This window comes from Manacus vitellinus, unplaced genomic scaffold, assembly GCF_001715985.3.
Source record: "Manacus vitellinus isolate BGI_N305 unplaced genomic scaffold, ASM171598v3 scaffold_0_pilon, whole genome shotgun sequence".
Lineage (NCBI taxonomy): Eukaryota > Metazoa > Chordata > Aves > Passeriformes > Pipridae > Manacus > Manacus vitellinus.
Window position 1 is genome coordinate 43628567 of NW_021938789.1, and position 17998 is coordinate 43646564.

Consider the following 17998-nt stretch of genomic DNA (forward strand, 5'->3'; position numbering starts at 1 on the left):
CAGGTGTAAACCACAGGGTTCATGTTTAAATCCAAGGTTTTGTTCCTCTGCTTTGAGTTTTACCTGAATGAAAAGATTTGGTTTTTAAATATTTCCAATTTGAAAGTGTGTTGAAAGTGTACATATGAAGAAACCACCATTACCCACTAGTCAATCCCCACCTTCTTCTGTAAGGTGCTTTGCTGCTTCAAGAGAAATGGGTTTGTTTTTCCTTTGCTCCCTCTTCCGTGTTGGATGCTTTACTGTATCTCTGAGTATCATCACCTGTTGCTCTTGGGGTTTGTTCACCCTGGTTTGGCTTGTCACCACAGGCTTGTCAGTTATTCCCATAGAAAAACCTGCATGGTCCTTTGTGAGATGACAAAAGGCAGAAAATGACAGAACAGGCTGGGAAGTGAGGAGCAAAGGTGAGGCAGGGGCTGCCTGAACGCTCGGCCGGGCATCCCCAGTTGTTCCTGACGTGCGGTGGTTCGGGTAGCGACTGTAGGCGGTGCCTTGGTCACGGCCACCGGGGGCACACGAGCGAACTGCCCCTGTCCCGCGGAGAGCCCCTGCTCGTAGGAGGAGCACAGTGGGCACATTTGGCTCCTCAGTGGTTTTGGCCGTGAGCGTGTTGTGCCTGTGTCAGCAGCACCTCTGAAATGAGATCTGTCGAAATCTGAGGAAATTATGTTGAAAGGCAGCCGATGGGAATGTTCATTAATGGCAGGATTCTTTTCCAGGGAAGGCTAAAGGGGTGCGAGACCTCTGTTAAAGCTTGTGCATCTGTCGGTTCCAGCTGTCTAATGCATGAAAGTGCACCTGTGCACAGAAGAGAGCAACACTTGGCTGCTGCAGTGTGCTCGCCTGCCTCAAGACATTTCCATCTGGGAATATGCTGAGAGCCAGGGGTGAACATTACAGATCGCTGAGTTTTAAATCCCCGTGTCCCCAAGACCCTTAGCAGATGAATGTGCATAGCAGGGGGGCTTTCCCAAGGTGTGTGGCATTGATGGATGGGGTAACAGGGGCTGACAACAAACTCGAGCTCTTAAAAAAGAAAGCTTGAGAAGCTTTTAAGTACCAATTGTCGCAGAAACATTTTGCTACTGGGGAGAGTAATTTCTGTCTATTCCCACAGAATAGGATATTTCAGTGTTCAGTCCTGATATTCCTTGAAGCTAAACAATGGGACCATGAAAACAAGCTTTTGCCTGATGCCTGCTAGAATGTATGTCCTGGTATTGATTCAGACACACTTTCTTATTGCTTCTGCTTTCCTTTAGCTTATGTGTGATTTAGATAATACCTGAGGTTTTAGGTTTTTATAATTTTGGTTTTTTTCTTAATCACAGAATAACTTAGGTTGGAAAAGACTAGTCCAACTGTAAACCTGCACTGCCAAGTCCACCACTAAACAATGTCCCCAAGTGCCACATCTACATGTCTTTTGAATACCTCCATGGATAGTGACTCAAACACTTCCCTGGGCAGCCTCTTCCAATGCTTGACAATCCTTCTGGTGAAGAAATTTTTCCTAATATCCAATCTAACCCTTCCCTAGTTCTATTTGTTGGAGCATCCTGCCATTTGGGAGTAATTTGAAATCAAGCAGAAAATGCATAACCAGATAGAGATAAATACCCCAAAGCAACCAGTGAATCCCTAGAGTCTCCCCTTTGTCTGTCTGCCAAGTGTGTATTTGTGGCTGTTATGTGAGCTGCGGGGCAATTCAACAGCAAATACACCATATTCATTTGTGTACACAAACACCAATAGAAAATCAGTAGTGACACTACTCCCTCTTCCTACTCACAAAAATACCTCCCTCCTTCACTGTAAACACAGATTTGGAGGAGCAGTAGCCTGGGCTAGGTAGCCTGCATCCCAACCTGTTAGAACTAGGAATAAATGTGATGCCTAGACTGCCTGTTTTGGAGTCCCGAGTGATGCATTTTGTTTGACTGTGATGATTGAGTTGAGGGAGATGGAGGTGGGAAGAACTGATGTGGGGAGGTGGGCCTGCTTTGTTGTTAACTGATAAAAATTACAAGGAAAGACAAGTTTCTGCAAGACAGACTTAGAGTGCATTAAATAAATATAAATTTTATTAAAAACACCCACATCTCAGCGTTATCAGGAATGATATAATAATAAACAGCTTTCAAATAACCTGCATTACATTACAATACTTACAGTATTTATAACCATCCTCAGATTCTTTTTATAGACATACCAAACATCTCATGAAAATGAATGAAACTAAAGTAAAAAAAAAAAAAAAGTAGAACATAAGCATAGAAAATGCACACAGAAGTTCATTACCTTAGTGTCAAACTGCTAAAGTTTCCTACACAAGTTAACCACTAGCTTTAGAAGTGAACTTTATACCGCTGTGCGTCAATCAAGATGAAAAATTCATTCAAGTAAAGTTGACACCACTCAGAAGCATCTTCAAGTATGGCTATAGTCAACCTGATAATCCTATACAAGCAACTCTGTCTGCTTTGTCATTCGTTCCAACTGAGGCAGGGTTCTGTACACCACAAATTACAGCTCACGTATGTACAATACAAAAGCGATTCACCAACCAAGCTTCCTGCTCCTGCTGCCAGCAGTTTGGCAAATGACGGTGCACGGCACATTAACCAAACATCTACTATGGATTACGTGAAGTATATAGGACTTTAAAAAAATCACCAAAAGATGAAGATATAGAATGATTTAATTAATCTGACATATAATCATTGTTATTTTTTTTTAAAAAAAAAGGTGAAACTTTTGTTTCAATGCAGTGGGTAGAGTCACAGAGTGAGAATTAAAAACCAAAATTGCCATAATAAATATTTGACCATTAAACCCAAAGGCCTCCTTTGATTTACTTGAGTCAGGTTGTGATTCTTTCAGTTAGAATTTCTTTCGACCAAACTTTATCTTACAGTATATTGCACAAGATATATCTGGGACATGGAGATTTGCATGTTTAGGGAAGCCCTTGTACAGACTGTACCTTTTTATATTTTATTTTATTTATTACAGTATCCAAGAAGCCTTGTTTAGAGAGTGACTTGAACAACTCTAGCAAACAGTCACTTGCCAAACCCCTGCCTTACATTTTTCCCTTTAATCAGCTCAGTGCATTCTACTTTCTTTTTGTTTATTCATTTGAAACAGTCAAAACATTCTAAATCTCTTAAACACTTCCATTACAATAAAAAGAGCTAACAAATTTACAAAATTAGTTTTAGTTACACAATACATGTACAAGAAAAATAAGAGAAGGGATTCAAAAGAAAAACATTAAATCCCTGAAAAAAAGAACAAAACAAAACAAAAAACCCAAGAATAATATATTTAACCTACAACAGCTTTACATACACACAGGTGACACGTTGGCATAGGAGAACATGAGCTGAAATATCCCTGAATTTTTAGAACCAAAAAAAAAGTAAAAAAAAAAAAAAGTTGAAATTCAAGTTATACTTGCTAAAATGTCAAGTATCGAGAGTTTTTTTTGTTTAGTTTTTTGTTTGTTTGTTTTTTCAAAGGCTATTGGGGGAAAAAGATGGTATACAATATATAAACTTTCACACTCAGTTCAATATCCTATTGCCAAACTAGTGTTGAGGTATATGACAAGTAGGAACATCACTCAAACCTTTTAATGTATTTTTAGCTCACATTATGATATATTTGTAGCAGGCTGAGTAGCACCATGATGTGAATTCAGCTCAAAACCCAAATATATATAGATTTAATATTTTTACAGTACTAAAATACTAAAGCATTGCGTTAAAAAAAGTTTTGTTTACAATTTAATTTACTATACAACTCTCCTGCTTTTTTTTTTTAATAGAAATTAATGATTTAAAACCACCACAGCAAGCCAGCTGCCTATTTTTTTTTCTATTTAATCAACGGAATCACGCAGAACTAACCCTGTTTCATTCATCTTGTGTAGGCATCGGTCTGCTCAATCTTCCTGGAAAAGAGGACACTTGCACCGAGAAATGACTTGCACCACAATGTACATAATTATCAACACAAAAGCAATCTGCCATTCGATATTTGGGGAGCGTACAGATCTCTAAAAACAGCAGAAGCCCAAGCTAACTAGTTGTAGTTTGTCGCATGCTGCTAATTATTACCTGTGGTTAATATAAAATTCTTTCCTTAAAACTGTACATATTTGAGCAATGAACTTGTCATAATAATTGTAGAAAACAGTTTACAGTATAGCTGTGTGAGATGAGCACCAGAAAAAGATGTGTTTTGTGTACTAAAGTATTCCCTTATATCCAGTAAGCCCCATTTTTATCGTAACTGACTGTATTAAAAATGGATATGTAGCCCACTAGCAGATGCATGGCTAAACCAAAAGTATTTAAAAGCTTTTTTAGTTTAAAAAAATTATCTTTGCATTTTAAAATCAAAGTAAACTCTTTTTTTTTTTTTTAATGTCTTAGTACCTTAGCATTGTTCAAGTTGCCAAGCTTAGGTAGACAAAGTGCTTTTGAAACACTATTTAAAAAAAAATATCTCTCTCTATATTTTATTGTCCTTTTCTAGGACTTGACTGGATGAGCAAAATCCAGAGGTCTTTGTAATTCCCATATGTTAAAAAGTAAGCTTATTTTAACACCAGGTAAATTCAATACATACATGAATGAAAAGGTCCTCCCTGTTGCTGAAGAACATTTGACTACATCATTGACATTTTGTTAAAAGGCATTAACTGTTTGACTGATAAAATAAAGACACCATTCTCTTAGATAGCACCATGGTTTTAGAATATTCGAACAAATTCAGTGTTTTGCTGTCTATTAGTTATGTTTTATACTTATCTACTTTGTTAAATAAAATCAAAAGACTAATAAGATTACAGTAAAAACTGCATGTTAAAAAGCCATAATTCCAGTATTTCAGTACATCATAGATTCAGCACCAGATGTTATTTTAAGATTCCTGCAGTTGTAATACTACAGTATTTTTTTTAGGGTTTTTTTTTTGCTCCTGTTTCATGACTATGCAAACTTGATGACATTAAAAGTGGCCACAGATGTGCAAAACTGTAAGAAAAAAAATATCCATTTGCAGATTTTCTCTTTCAGTAATGGAGCCAGTGTTTTCAAATGTAAATTGTGAAACACTTTTTTGTTGTTTGTTTTTTTGTTTTTTTTTTTTTTTGCATAGGATGCTTTGGTCTTGTTTCCTACGTGCCATCTGTGACCACTTAAAAATCAGTGGAAAATAAGTGCGCTAGTGAGATTACCTCTTTTTGCTGGTGTGGTGAGGCTTTTTCCACCGATGAGTTCCATAAAAACACTGTTTTCTTCTCCACCCTTGCCTTCCCCAAAACCTAAAGAACTACTACCCTACTGACAAGGTATCTTTTCGAATGAGGTAACCAGCAAAGGTGTGAAGTCAGATATATCGGTTGTAAGGCCCTGTAACCCGTGTAAAGGCATATGGAGATGTAGTTACTGTGGAGTCTGTGGTGACCGACAGTGTCCTTTGTGCAAGAGACTTGATGAAGCGCACGTACGTTGGCTCAGAGGGTTCGTGTGGCTCCGCAGGCTCCCGCTTCGCTTTTTTGCCGTAAGATTTCTGAGGCACGTAGTCTGGACCGTACTTCTCACATTCCTCTTCCTTCTCTCTTGCCTTCTCAGCCATCTTTGCCTCCCACAGAGCCAGACCGTGTTTTGGCTCATTCATGCTCTTGTGCTGGTAAAAGACAAGGGATATTCTGGTGGGATGGTTCCTGTTGGGGTTTTTTAAGGGAGTTGTTGCGTGGAGCTCACGTTTTGCACACTCTATGAGAATTGACCCATGAGATGGAGCAACTGCCACTCCTCCAATTTCTGGATCCAGAAAGTTCTGCTCACTATCTGACCAGACTTCATCGGGATCCTCTGTTTTTTCTGGATTCAGCACATCAGTTTTATCTAAACCACCCTGGGGAGTAGTCCTGTCATGGTTTTGACCTGGAAGCATGTTAGACAAACCATTAACTGCATGTGAAATAATTTCATTATCCTTATTTTGGAGGTGCAGTGAATTAGGAGGACTACTAAACATACTTGGAGCAGAATGGTAGTCGTGTGGTAAATGAGGAGGGGGTTGCACGTGATGATGTTCACTTGTTTTACTCGTGGAGGCATAATCCATGCTCGGGTTACTCAGATTAGATTTTAACCTTGAGGCAACCTCCATAAAATGACCATTGGCCTCATGGGTGGAGTAAGAGGAGAAAGACCCTACGTGGTGTACATTAGGTCTAATGGTGCAATTACTGAAGGAGTCTACCTCCATATTTTGGTTTCCATAATTCAAGTACTTGGGACCAAAACTCTGGTTATTCCCAAACCTGTGCTGGTATAATGTTTGAATGGGTGGTAGACTTAGTTTAGACATATAGTCTTGGCTCTGGCAACTATAGAAGTCCATGTGCTGATGCTGGGAAGGGTAGGAGCCCAAGTAAGAGGGGCAGTTGTCCATAGGTATGTTTCCATTGCATTGGTAGGGTGGATATTGGTTATTTTGACTTAATGATCCCGAATAAGGGTTCATGGGACTGGAAGAATTCAAATAAGACCCCACAGGCTGTGATGAGGTTGTATAGAGGTTCATGGGACTGGACCCTCTGTAGGGATCTGAAGTGTATGATGAGTTTGGATAAGCATTGGCTGGATTAGGCAACCTTACATAGAGATTTGCAGAACCTGAACCCGAGTAAGAATTAATAGGATTTGACTGAGAGTTGTTAGGGAGAGTGCGCTGTGGATGTTGCTGCTGCTGCTGCTGCTGTTGTTGTGTGGCTGGTCCTGAAAGACGTAAAAGATCTGTAGATGTGAAAAGGAAAAAACAAACAACCACACAACAAACAGCTTTAGGGAAAAAAACCCACCAAAAACCCAAACAACAACCCAACAAATAACATAGTTTATAAGACTTTTCATGACATGTACCTATGAAATATCTAAGAAAAGTATATCATATGATGCATTAACAGAGCCCCTTTCTCAGACCTCAAACACAATCCTTTAATTAAAAAGCTGAATAAATACTAAGTCTACTTTTCTTTTTTGGCAAATATCCAGTGAGATCAGATGTTAGTGGCAACGGGGAAAAGAGGACAGTGCAATCTGTTCAGAGTCACATGCACAAAATCCAAAGAGTTGAATCATCTTTTAAGTCCATGAAAGGGGGCATCAAAGTGCTCCCAAACAGCCGTGCACAAAATTACTTCCTTTCCCCCAAGAATATCTAATTCTTCTCATCTATATGAATAGAACTGTCTTCAAAATATGTCCCTAGCTTTATGTAAAAAAACAACATTCACTGATAGACAGAACAGTGCAGTAATAGGTGCGATTAACTGAAGTTGTAAGAGCAAAAATATAATTCATTAAAGTGCAATGCCATCGTTTAATGGTCACAACCCTATCCTGGGTCATGGGACAGCTGACTTCTATTCATAGGTATTTCAGTGACCTTCTGGGTGGCCTTGGATGTATTGCTTTTTTCCTCTCTGAGAAAACTGCTGTAACAATAAATTAGTTTTTTTCCTCTCTGAGAAAACTGCTGTAACAATAAATTAGTCCTGATGAACCCCTTTGCTCAGGACTCTCAAATCTACTGATGAAAACTGCCAGGGATTGTTGAGTGGATTTTTAAACTCTTACTCCACTACGGAAAACCTGTTTTGCTTTTGGTCTTGAGGCAGAGTATAAATACTGGTAAAGAGGTTATGCTTGAATCCCCTCAAATTAGGAGGTTCTCTCTTACAGTGGCAGACAGCGAGTGATGTGTAGGTCATTCTTTCTTTGGCAGCAGCATCACACACTTCTCTTCATGGCTTCTAGCACTACTAGTCTTTTAAAGATACTTTACAATACACTGGATGACAAGCAGAGTTTGCTTCCAGATTTCTACAGGTGTTAACTATCCGACAGTAAAGGATTTCTCATTGCAACTTTTCTTTTTTTTTTTTTTCTTCTCCGGAGTTGCACAAAATTCAGCACTCTAGTATTTATAAATATACATTATTGATATTCACTTTCAAGAATTCTCTTGCCTTTTTACTTCAATACGTTCTTGGGCTGAATAATGGTTTTCTTGAGATTGATTACAAATGGCCCTGGTTTCTAGGAAGCTTACCGCTGTTGATAAAGATCCTGACCATATTCACGTGTTTACCTGCTAGCTGCTTTGCATGACCTCCCACTTCAGAGTTGCCTTGCTTGTTGCGTGCTGCAGCAGACTTCTCTCTCTCAGCTTTGCTAGACCCATTCTCCAAGGAGGAAAGCTTTTCTGCAGCTGCTTTCTTTGCTTCCAGCTTCCTTTGCCGACAGGTCTTAACGGGCTCTGCTAACATCCTTACTTTTCGGCGAAAGGAGGTAAGGACCTGGATGCTGCCGTTCCTCTTCTTCTCCTCCTGGCCTTCAACACTTCCAAACTCATCCACATCAGAGACTTTGTATAACGGGAGCACGTGGAGCTGCTCATCTTCTGGTGTTTGGCCAATTTCACGATTGTCTTCTCTAGTTAGAGTGCAAACCTGTAGGAAGGGTGTATTAGAGATCTGAAACACTGTCTCTGCATTTTGCCTTGCCCTGCCACTGTCAGCATTGGCATGTGGCAAGCTATTTGTAAACTACAAGTTTCTGTGCAATTTATGCATATCACAAGCCTGCAATTTCATTCCTTCCATTACTCTGTTGGATGGTGTTAAGAGAAACAGAAGGTATATGTATCTATTTCTTTTACTTGTGCTGAAATGGACATTATAGTTAGGGACTACCCTAATGTGAAATAAACTGTGATCTATCGTGCTGTGGCCAGAGAGCTAAAGCAGTGGGACCTGGGACTTTGTACTCACCTGAAGATTTTTTCACTACAACACATGAGGTAGCTACCTATTAGAGATAGTGTGCAATATAACAAAGTGGCATTGTATTTCATTCCCAGTCAGTGGTAGCTTCCAAGACTTTGCAAAGGAGCCAACTACTGTAATGTTAATAATAAGATTTAAGAAAGTTACTGTTGTGTCATGCAGCAAGCTCATTGTGTTAGTTCCAGCTAAAACAGGTATTGGGTGGATCTTGGTGGAAAAAGATGCCGATGGACATATTCTGCAGCAAAATCATTACATCAGCTGGTTTTAGGAGGAAAGCTCAGCTGGAAATGTATATTGTATTGGTGGTGATTAACTTGACAATTAAGTCAGACCCTGGAAACAGGAAAAATTTAGTTGGAATTAAAGAGGCAGATGCTCTATTTGGTTGTAATAAGAGCTGCACTGTGAATCTAGGTAGTTGCTTCAAACTACAACTATGATGATTGTTCAAAACTGAAGAGTATTCTTTCTCATATTTGCCCCAACTGTATTGTCACAGAGATAGCAGGCAAGGAACAGAAATAATCCAGTACACATTGAAAACCAGCTTGCTTTTCTAGTATCTTCTACAGCCTTTGCTGTACATGCTAGAAATCAGAACTGAAGAGAGTAAAGAGTGCATGTACAATGCAAAGGATGGCAAGTCTTGCAGACTTTCTGCTCATCCCAAGCAGGAATAAAATTCAAAACTTTCAAAACCCTCTTGGAAAGAAGTTGTTTGTTTCCATTTTATTAGAAGATATAATCCAAAGTTGTTAGAAAAGAAGTATTTCAAGGGGACAAATATAAACCATTTTGTGCCAGCAACATAGAAACAGGCATTTCAGCCCTGTTGGGATCTTCTTTCCATTGTCTTCACAGTTCCTCTTTCACCAGTTCTGTATTAAACCTTTCTTTAATACAGTATCTCAGTTGAAAGAAAAATTGTGTAGGGGATAATAAGCTAGCTCAGTTCTGCTTAATGTTTCTGGGTTTTTTAGCAATCTGCATTAGGTAGGCGTAAATTTAAACAGGCGGGAGATAACGTATTGAAGACACGAGGTGAGTGCCGGAGTAAGGAGGCTGTTACACGTCACAGACTTACCAGTGTGCTCCCGTTCTGCATGTTGTGCAAGTCTCTGTGAGCATGAGCACAGAAGTCCAGGCAGGCAGTGACCCCTGAGAATGGGCGACCTTCTTTTAAACCCAGGCGACACTCAGGTGCTCTGTGTTCGTACTCGATCTGGAGAGACAGGACAGGTTTCACTGCAGCCGAGCTGGATGCTCCAGAATTAGCACCCAACTAGCAATGAATGCTCCGCTGTGACAACGTGCAGGTCTCCCACACGTCTTGGAGGTGACAACAAACAGATCTTGAAGGCACATCAAATGAAGCAATTTGATGGCAATTTCGTATCCATGCTTCATTCCTCACTGCTTTGTTCCCTGTTACCTTCTCTGGCATGATTGGGAAATTAGCCAATAATACTTTTCCTCATGTATTACTTTTGATTTTCTGCCAGTGGTTGGTGTTTTTACGTGACAAATGCAGCGCACAGTTTCCGTGACTGGCACTGTGAGAGTGATATGTTTGTGTAGACTGGAAGTATACCAAGCTATTAAGGGAAAATGGCTGTAGAAAACTGACTTCAGAATTACTTCATGAAAAATAATAATTTGCTTTTTGATTTGTAATATTTTGGCATGCTAAACATGTATTTCATTAGCTTAAGTACAACTCTAACCTCTGACTAAAAAGAGAGAGAATTCAGTCCAGACAGTATTTTGTACCCATGCACTCATTATTAAGGAGATTTATAAAGAATTCATAATGCAACAATAAATCTAACATAAAAAGAAAGGATTTTTTAATGGAAGATCAAGCCTTAGAAAAATGATGGTTTCATATTTTATTTAGAAAATTAAAAAAATGAAACCACATTTGTAAAATGCTTTGCTGAAATTCCTGAATCTTTCAAGTGAATACACAAAACATCTACACTTAGTGGAACTTAATGGATCCCATTTTAAGTTAAGGTTAAATCAGAAGTTTTGCCAAGTCTTGATTCAACATCACTAAAAATACATCGTTTGCTCACACACATTTAATTTTTAAATTTGAATTATTTACTTCCCTGGAATTTGAAAATAAAAGCAGAGCAAAACTTGAAATGTGTAAACTTCTTTGGAATTAAAAGTGAGTGGTCTGAAATGTTAGCCAGACTATAATTGTCTGATTATACTATATTGGTGCAACTGCTCTCTGAGCTGTTCTGTTGGGTCCAGTTGGGAAAGCAGACCCTTTAATCCAGAAGCAGTCCAGATTTGGATTAGAATATATCCAAGAATTTGAAATTTCAGAATTTGAAGAGTGATTGGTTTTAGGGCTTTTCATTTTTAGAACCTTTTACAATATCATACAAATTAGAACTTGATAATCTCTCCTTAAAGCCACTGACCATAGCTTGATGATGGTTTTCCCAAAAATACAAGATCTATGGGAATCTTCTGAAATAGGCCAAACTATATACATGCCTTATTACATAAGGTAAAAATTGAAGCTTGTAAAAACATGTATTTTCAATAAATGTTGGGGAGGACCACAGCTTACTTGGAGAAAAGTTCTTTTGTGAATTTTTGTGGGAAAAAAAAGCAGCCCAAGCAAAGAACCATTTTATTGTTCACCACCCCCTCATTTTTTCTTCTTCCTCTTCCTTTTTTCTCTTGCAGAATGTCTCTCAGATATTTGGACAGATAACCACGGCTAGTGGGCACACAGCCATAGTTTTCTCCATAGTGAGTCTTCAAATATTATCTGATCAGGTAAGTAAAGCTGGGTAAGTCTGTACCGAATCTGCTTACCCTGTCTGGCTGCTACTAAATATGCAGTAAAGGAGTGAATTTTACAGTAGATAATAACGGACAGTTCTGTGTTCGTTTACTGTTTCTGTTACAGTTGAAAATCTGTCTTGTGCTGGTTGCATAATGCTGTCAACAGGGAAGCAAGATGATGTCACAGGTTGCAGTAGATGTTGATAGTTTGGAAACTGTAAATTCTGTGAATGTTCATAATAGTAGGGAACCCAAGCAATGAAAACGAAGGCTAGCAGTTATATGTTTGCAAGTGGTATGTTGTCAAATTTTGATGTAACTATCTGAAAGATGTTTGGTAATGAAATGTAGATGAGACATAGCCACACTGGTAACATCATCAAGGCTCTGAATGTGCTTGTGTCTGCAAACAGCTGATACACAGAAAATACACGCACACAATCCCCTCACGCAACAAGGCTGGTACAGGCACTTGTGTGCGTACACAGGGCTCAGTGTGTTCAAATATAAAACTTCCCTTAAAAAGCATGTTTATCATGGCTATTTTGGTGAAAACTAAATTCATCTGCTGCTTCAGAGAGCAGAAGTTAAACTGTGGCTGCGGGACTGGAGTGCAGTATGATGCGCTGCCTTCTGGCACTGTTGCCAATCTCACGCCATCTTCATGGCAGTTTTGCTAGTTTAGGTGGTAACTCCTGCTAAATCCAAAAATTTGTGTGTTAGAGCTGAAGACTGAAGTAATTTTACTGTGTTGATGTAGCGAAATGATTAGTTCTATTTAGTGGACCAAATTCTGCTAGTTTTACTTGTGAAAGCATTTTTAGTGGAATTGTTCATTTCCATTTGTCTTTTCCCTCATGACAAAGAAATGCTGGCACAAAATATACATAATGGTTTGTTGCAAGGCTGAAGCACTAGGAAGTGTGGTAAAAATCAGGTTATTTCCATGACTTCTCCATTTCCTTTTTTCCCCTATCATACCTGGTTGTTATATGCATCAGGTGCAAGCTTCTTGTAGGTGGGTGCCATCAGGGTTGACAGATTCTGCAAATTGGATTCTAGTTTTTCTTCCTGTTAGGAGATGAAATAGAATTCAATGACATTTCCATACTGTATGCCTGGGATCTAAGCAGTTAGGCTCTTTACACAATTATGTTTACTCTGATGCTTGTGCAAAGGCCTAGAGCATTATCATTCTTGATTAGACAGTAACTGTTGTGAATCTCCTTTTAATTTTATTGTTCCACAGCCCTTAAAGGAATGAAGCAATTAAAGCAGAGTAGTAGGATCTTTGCAAGAGGATATCGTATACTGTAATCATAATTTGTTCTGTATTAAGAAGAATCACATTCTTCATCATGAAGGTGTTTTAGATCTAACTGTGGTAATCCTCATTATTTTCCCTATTGGAGTTTTGGGAAAATAACATCCTTCAGAAAGCTTGAGAGATATAACATCAGAATGGTCCATAAAGTAAATCCAACTAATTTAAGAGTTTTGCACATTGCAATGACAGCACTTTGAAACCCTGAAATATCTGTATGTGCAACTATTTAAAAATATTGTAATATTTCAGCCTTCAAAAACTTCTCAGTTCTTAAGCAATGAAGAATCACGGATGTGTCTAGTAATTGGTGATAGGGAGGTAGGAATTACCACATTTCTTTTTTTCTATAAGAGGTACACTCTCAAAATAAAAGACTCTTTAAAAATAAAGAAATCTAATAACATACTCCAGAGTTTTTCCCTATCCTCTCAGGATGAGAATCCCAAATTCAAACCCTCACTTTGCGAGGCCCTTATTTTTAATTTCAAGTGCATAAAGAACAGTGGCATATTGGAGTGATATACTTGTTTTTAGGAGTGTTTGTATTTTAGGAGGGTGTGAAGAACTGTGAAAAAACAGGTTTCAGAGAGGCATGTGTTTGGTTTGTAGCTCCTACCATGGGACCATATCCCAGTTTTTGAGTCTAAAATGACATTATGAAATTGTCAAAAAATATCTTGCTGTGACCTTGTGGCTGCTGCAGGAATTTGGAGCTTTTTATGGCCTGTAGGTTACCATTTATTAATGTAACTTCTAGTTTTTATTGGTGAGACTCCTATTTGTGCTGACTAAATTTGCATGTGTTTTCCAGAAACCAGACTGGGCCACTGGAGCTTCACATGAATCGCTGGAGGTGTCCAGGAGTTGCTGCAGTCATAAGTTTAGAGGTATATTGTGTCCAGGCTAAGGTCAATGTCTGTTACTCTGATGCATTTTAAACATGTGCCAGTTTGCTGTAACACAGAGTCCAGTCTGGAAACATTCAGTGGGGCAGGACTGTATGTAGAATGAGTCTTCCCATCTTCTTCTTCCTATTATCCTCTCAGAGTTTCATTATGTTTGTCTCCATTGAACCAGTCTGCTCTGGTTCCCAGTGGCAGTGTTATGTGCCATTAGCTGGTAAACCTTCCAGGGTGCCACTGGGGAACGCCCAATTGCAGGGCTAATACAGCCAGAATTATTCAGGTCGTGCCCTCTCCTTTAACTGTGAAAGCCTGCAAACGTAGTTTCAAGTCTCAGGGCTTTTACCAGCTGTCAGAATTTGGACAGTCAATTCAGCTGGCTCAGTGACTGAAATCAATCGTTTTTGACTGGCAGTTATTTAATTATCCTACTTGTACACCATCCAGGGAGGCCTCTGGCCCCTGCTCTCTTGTACTGTATCTCTATTTACAGAGTGACAGAAAACATTTCCTTGCAAACGAGGCTCATTTTAGAAATGGACACCAACCTCTTTTGGGTCGTCCCCCATCAGCTTAAACTTTCTTGGAATCTTGCTTCTGGCAAACTTACAACCATTGTAGTACATGCTCCAGGAGCAACCAAAGGAAAATGAAGCACCACAAGTTTCAGGGTCCAGCCCTTGACATGCACAAGTCCGTCTAGAAGAGAATACAGCTGTTAGCAGCAGACAGGTCACCCTGGAGCATTCCCGCAGTGGGCATCGGCGTTCTGCCAGCTCTGTGGGGAATCAGGGGTACAGATCGTCTTCCATCAGTAAAAAATCAAGAAATGGAAAAGGGAGGTTTACACACTATAGCAGAAAAATTTATCATAGTGAATAATTTCATGGTTACAAAGCAGGGTCTATGGGGTTTGTACACTTCTGTGAGAAACTTGGCTTTGCTTGGAAGAGGATATGTTTGTGTGGTGCCTTGTTAGGTACTGATATTCATGGCACCTGAGGGGCTTATGCTGACAGCACTGCAAGAATGTGGGAGCCCTCTGGCAGGGGCTGAGCAATAATTTTTGAAATATGACTCTACCCATGAAGTCAAAGTAACACACAGTGACAGCTATGGTAATTTTGGTCTAAATGTTCTCTCTCAGAAAGGCATGGGAAAATGATACAGTGCAATTTGCCTAGACTGAGGCTGGCTTCTCTAGGCTTACAGTATGATTCAATGCATCTAGCTTTTATTTCAGGGTTGAAGTATCTGCTATCCTGGCCCCTGCTGAGATGCCTCACAACTCTGGGAAGATGTTTTTTCCTATTTATAGGAATGTTTATTTTGCTTTTCTTACAGGGTTTGTGGGCTTCCAAACCACCTGCAATAGCTGAGAAGGTTATACATGTTTCAGGGTAATAGCATGAGCAGAGGTGCTGGGTCTGGGGCTGACGATGGGGCTGCAAGTTTGGTGAGCACCCCTTTTGCTCCACTTACTCTTCGTTTAGGGCGCACCGCCGGTTCGTGAGCGTGCCGTACTTCCTCAGGGTGTCAGTGAGTTCGGAGTAGAGCTTGTCAGCCAGGCTTGTTGGGATTCCCTCCCAGACCAGGATGAGAATCACGATCACGGCCGTCTCACACGTGTGACCTGCTCGCTCGCGCACCAAGCAGAGCAGCTTTTCCTCCTGACTGCTTCTGCGGACTACCTGCATGCACAGCAACACACACCCCAGAGCCCCAACACAAACAGTGCATTTCTTAATGGGCAGAGCAGGAGAATTGGAAACCTCAGCATTAGTGCGTGCGTGTGGAGGTTACTTCTACTTTTGTCTTCCTCTTTGTTTCTGGCATTTTGTGATGTAGGCCAGGGCTACCCTTTCTGTTTAAAGAAGCTGACTCTTAAGAGGTTGACTGATGGCATGGAAGGCCATGGTGGTGGAAAACAGCTTTGTAAAGGTATTCCCTGTGCTCTGATTCAGCAGGAGTACTCTCCTGAATCTGTGTTATGGTTGTGGCCCAGTTTGATTGGTGAGCAAAAGGAAGTGAGCAGTGAGGTGTCTCCCTGCACAGAACGGGATTGTGGACACTTGTTCTTAGGGCAGGAACTGGACATGGAAGCTCTCTCCCCTTCCAACTTAAGCAGCTAAATTTGTAATCAACCTCACTGTTTTGTGACTCGCTCTTACTACATACAGACATTACAGTGATGAGAGGAAAGCAGTAGATAATTTTAAAATAAGACAGGATCCTTCCAGTAGCATAAGCAGTAAGAGCATTTCTGAAAAAAAAGGTGCAGTCTGGCATGCACAGAGATCATAATAATGCATCAGTTTTTCCTCATCTTGTCTCTCCCCAGCCGATCCAAACCACTCAGTAATTTGTGTCAAAGTGCATCAGTGTTTGACAAGAGGATGCCCTAACACCTCTCTCAAACTGGGAGTATTTTAAAATACCCTATTTTAAAAACATTACAGTGTGCACTTACTGGACATACTTGTAAGCTAAAATTAAACAGCAATGCAAATGTCTGGTGTTGTGAATCTTAAATCTAAGCAAAAGTGCCTTTTTTCTTAGGTTTTCATATCTTTAAGCCACATTTTAGTCTCGCTATTCACCGTGCAACAAGTAAATGGAGTGAGAGATGGGTGGGAGCAGGCTACAGGCATCCTGTAGTACTGCTGCCATTGAGCTATTTTAAGTTTCATGGTGTCAGCTCATAGAAGGACGTCACTGCTTTCAGCTTACATAAACCATCATACTGAACTGGATTAATTTGTGTACATCACTTACCCATTTAGCAATTGGACATCCTTGAGAACTTTTGCCTTCTTTCCCAGTGTAGACAACTCTCTCAATCCTTATAGCTTTACCCTTCTGTCCAAATCTTAAACAAACAAAAATATGTACAGTAAGCAGATTCATTTGGTTCTGCATGAGCACTGAAAAGATGGAGCACATTTGCCAGTCTTATGTTAGAAAAATAAACTATGAATTACAGGGAAAGGTGTGCAGTGTGGTTTATTTTGCTGATTTTATTAGAATAGTGTATTGATATATTAAGAGAGGCAAATGTCTATATATATCACATGCATGGGTAAAAATTTTCAGTATTACATTAATATTCCCAAACTTTTTAACCATTTCTTTAGAGCATTTGTTATAGACGACATTTTGAAAAGTGGATTTTTAAAAAAAAAATAAAATTTTGGTGAGGAATTTTATATTTTTCTTTTATTTCTGGGTGAAAGTTTTTTCTCTGAAATGTACATAATTAAGTTGTCATGGAACAGCTGGCATGCAATAGTCACTCTACTGATTTTCTGTGCTTGTTTCTGGCTTAGATAAAGTCTGAATCAGTTAAATCATTAATTTGCATCATATCTATTTTATTTACTTCATCATCTGCTCATAAATTGTTATTTACTTCTACCCAACTTCTATACTTCATTTAAGATCACAAGGTGCCCTCAAATGATGCCATTTGTGTGTGTCTTTTAGTGACCAAGGTGGGCAAGCTCAGTTCTTGCTGAAGCATTTAGTCAAGGTGATTGTGCTGTCAAGGCAGAATCCAGCTCCATGTGCAAGGAATGCTGTTACCCAGAGCAAATGGGATCTGCTTTCCATGTCCTCTAATGGATCAGGTGAAAATATGTGGCAAACACCGAGTGAAACAAATCTTGCCTCAGAAACAAGTGTCAGACCTGTTTGCATCTCAGGTCTCAGGGGAGGCCAAGAGCCAGAAACTGCAGTGACTGCAGCGTTACAGACTGAGCTGAGAATTACTGAGTGTTACGGACTCAGCTGCATGCTGAGGACTGGGCAAACTGCACTTCCATCACCATTTCTTGAATTCTGCCACTCTCATTGGTGTTACCCTTTTCTTTTTAATAGCCAAGAGTGGAGACTAAATTACAGTCTCCTTGTTCTTTGCCTGTTACCTATAGAGCAGTCAAGATAGTTCCTTCCTGTTATGCAGCCATTTAATGATGCCTTGGGAACTTCTGACCTTTTTTCCCTCTTGTTTTTGCACTAAAATCTTGGTGACATATTTAAGGGTCAATATTTGTATTTAAAGTTTTGTCCTGTCAAGGAAAT

The 17998-nt window shown here is 39.6% G+C and overlaps 1 protein-coding gene across 3 annotated transcripts in view; it reads right to left on the reverse strand.

The window, feature by feature from the left end:
* Positions 1–2063: 2063 nt before the first annotated feature.
* Positions 2064–17998, reverse strand: part of TET2 (tet methylcytosine dioxygenase 2) — a 53362-nt gene continuing 37427 nt past the window's right edge. Inside the window, exons 4-10 of one of the 3 annotated variants that reach the window (XM_008933202.2) lie at positions 16694–16787; positions 15401–15609; positions 14467–14617; positions 12671–12760; positions 9963–10100; positions 8179–8539; positions 2064–6821 (exon numbers count right to left, since the gene is read on the reverse strand). In XM_008933202.2, the coding sequence (XP_008931450.1) occupies positions 5404–6821; positions 8179–8539; positions 9963–10100; positions 12671–12760; positions 14467–14617; positions 15401–15609; positions 16694–16787 (2461 nt within the window). In that variant the 3' untranslated portion in view covers positions 2064–5403. The remainder of the gene's footprint in view (positions 6822–8178; positions 8540–9962; positions 10101–12670; positions 12761–14466; positions 14618–15400; positions 15610–16693; positions 16788–17998) is intronic. The other 2 variants (XM_018072576.2, XM_029960699.1) reach the window with 2 other exon arrangements.